The sequence below is a fragment of the Histoplasma capsulatum genome, genomic scaffold, assembly GCF_000149585.1.
Source record: "Histoplasma capsulatum NAm1 scaffold_8 genomic scaffold, whole genome shotgun sequence".
In the NCBI taxonomy this organism is placed as follows: Eukaryota; Fungi; Ascomycota; class Eurotiomycetes; order Onygenales; family Ajellomycetaceae; genus Histoplasma; species Histoplasma mississippiense.
In genome coordinates this window covers 1,131,330-1,133,088 of record NW_001813975.1, presented here as the reverse complement: position 1 = coordinate 1,133,088, position 1,759 = coordinate 1,131,330, and the positions used below count along the sequence as shown (strand labels likewise).

Here is a 1,759-nt window from a genome sequence, read left to right as displayed (position 1 = left end):
AGAGCCAACAACTACAATTTCGGCGCATCTGCACGGCGGGAAATGAATAGGAACATTCCCAGGCGTAAGGTGTGGGTAATGAGTCCGAATCGCCCTCGTCACCTCGTCGTACATAACTTGATATCCTGCCGGGTTGAAATGGAGGCCTAAAACACACAGGGAAAAAAAAAAAAAACAAAACAAAACACCCATTAAGTAAGTAAAGGCAGCTTCTCATGGTTGGAGGACCCAAGAACGAAAAATGGTCAGTTATATATACGTGTGTGTATATATAATGCATATACATACCATCCGACAACAAGGCCTGCAACTTCTTATTCGCAGGGGCATCTCTTGATCCCGGGAGCGGCTGGCCTTCCACCCACCCTGCCGCGGTCATGAATGCAGTCCATATGTCGGCGACGGGCACGTTGAGCGCATTGCCCACTTGCCGGCAGGCGTCTGCATACTTTTTTGTCTGGGACGCTTTGCGCATTACTGCTACGGAGGCTGGTTCGGGCGTGCCTGACGGTGTATCCGTACCCATATCTGTATCTGTATCTGTATCTGCAGCGGAAAACTGATACTCATCGACAGGCGGTGGGGTTAGGAGGAGAAGGTTTGTTTCCTTGTGCTCTTTGATAAGCGGGTGTGTGAGGATTTTTCTTAAGTTGGCTTCGTAGGTGGGGAGGGGGACGTGTTGTTCGAATCCAGGAAGGACGGCGTCGTTTGCGCCGAAGAAGACAATCTGCGATTTTTATTTCAAAAATTGCTTCTTGGTTAGTTATTGCTCTTTATTTCCCCCTTGTATCCTCACAAGTGCGCATTTTGTAACGGATTGACTGGTATTTTGGTGTGTGATGAGTTACCATTAGGCGGACTTTCGCCTTTTGCACTGGCGGGAAGAAGCATGGAAAGATGGCGAGAGCCTGTTGCGATGTATAGCCACTGCCATATGATCAACATTGGATGCCATCAAGTAATGTATGTACCATCAGTAATTTTTAGATAGCATTCTTTACCTGAAACCGCGATTGATGATATCGAAACGTCTGATATAATCTATGTGAATATTTAGCTGGCAAGTTCCGAGAAGAGAAAAATAAACAGAAGCAACGGAGCATTCCCACATCTCTCGATCGTTTGGACGAATGAGAGGAGATATCATCAAATCTATACACGCTAATAATGCAAGTACTCAGCGAAAGGGTTAACCCACCACTCTGTAGCGCTGGAGAAAAGGCGAATCCTCTCCCCTGATCGCACGAGCCCTGCGTTATGGAGTCGCCGAAAATAATAAATTGTTCATATTCTACGTAGGGCGGCGAGCTGGAGGCCTCCGGGATGACTGTATGTTTGATTAACATGGCGGGGTTTGGCGGTGATGTTGTCAATGGCAACTTAGAATATTTGAGGGGGAACAATCCATGGATATATTTATTTAAGTTAACTAGTTAAGTGATTGATGCGGGGCTTGAGGTCAGGACGAACTTTAGCGGTTGCTTGCCGCGACCAAATTGCGCCAACTGGCACCACAACGTTTTCATGATCAACATGCTATTACATGATTTGAGTGGAGCGCATCATAGGAACAGGAAATATTCTGCTCTAGTATAACCTAATCGAAACAACAAGCTCTATTATTGCCAAAAGCTAGAAATGTTATGTGGAATGTTCATCGTGCGTGCCATATATTGGGATCCGACTTTGAAGATATCGCTGTCAGGATTTGGAAAGCCCAAGAAATGTTTAAAGTCGTCAATCAAGTCCGACGGATCGT

The 1,759-nt window shown here is 45.9% G+C and overlaps 1 protein-coding gene across 1 annotated transcript; it reads right to left on the bottom strand.

Annotated features, from left to right (window-relative positions):
* Nucleotides 1–11: 11 nt before the first annotated feature.
* On the bottom strand, nucleotides 12–1,526 carry HCAG_07306 (predicted protein; the record flags this gene model as incomplete). Its single annotated transcript, XM_001537834.1, has 6 exons — nucleotides 12–28; nucleotides 289–727; nucleotides 849–927; nucleotides 1,002–1,041; nucleotides 1,199–1,308; nucleotides 1,471–1,526. The coding sequence occupies 6 exons, from the start codon at nucleotides 1,524–1,526 to the stop codon at nucleotides 12–14; spliced, it is 741 nt and encodes a 246-aa protein (XP_001537884.1).
* Between the last annotated feature and the right edge of the window lie 233 nt (nucleotides 1,527–1,759).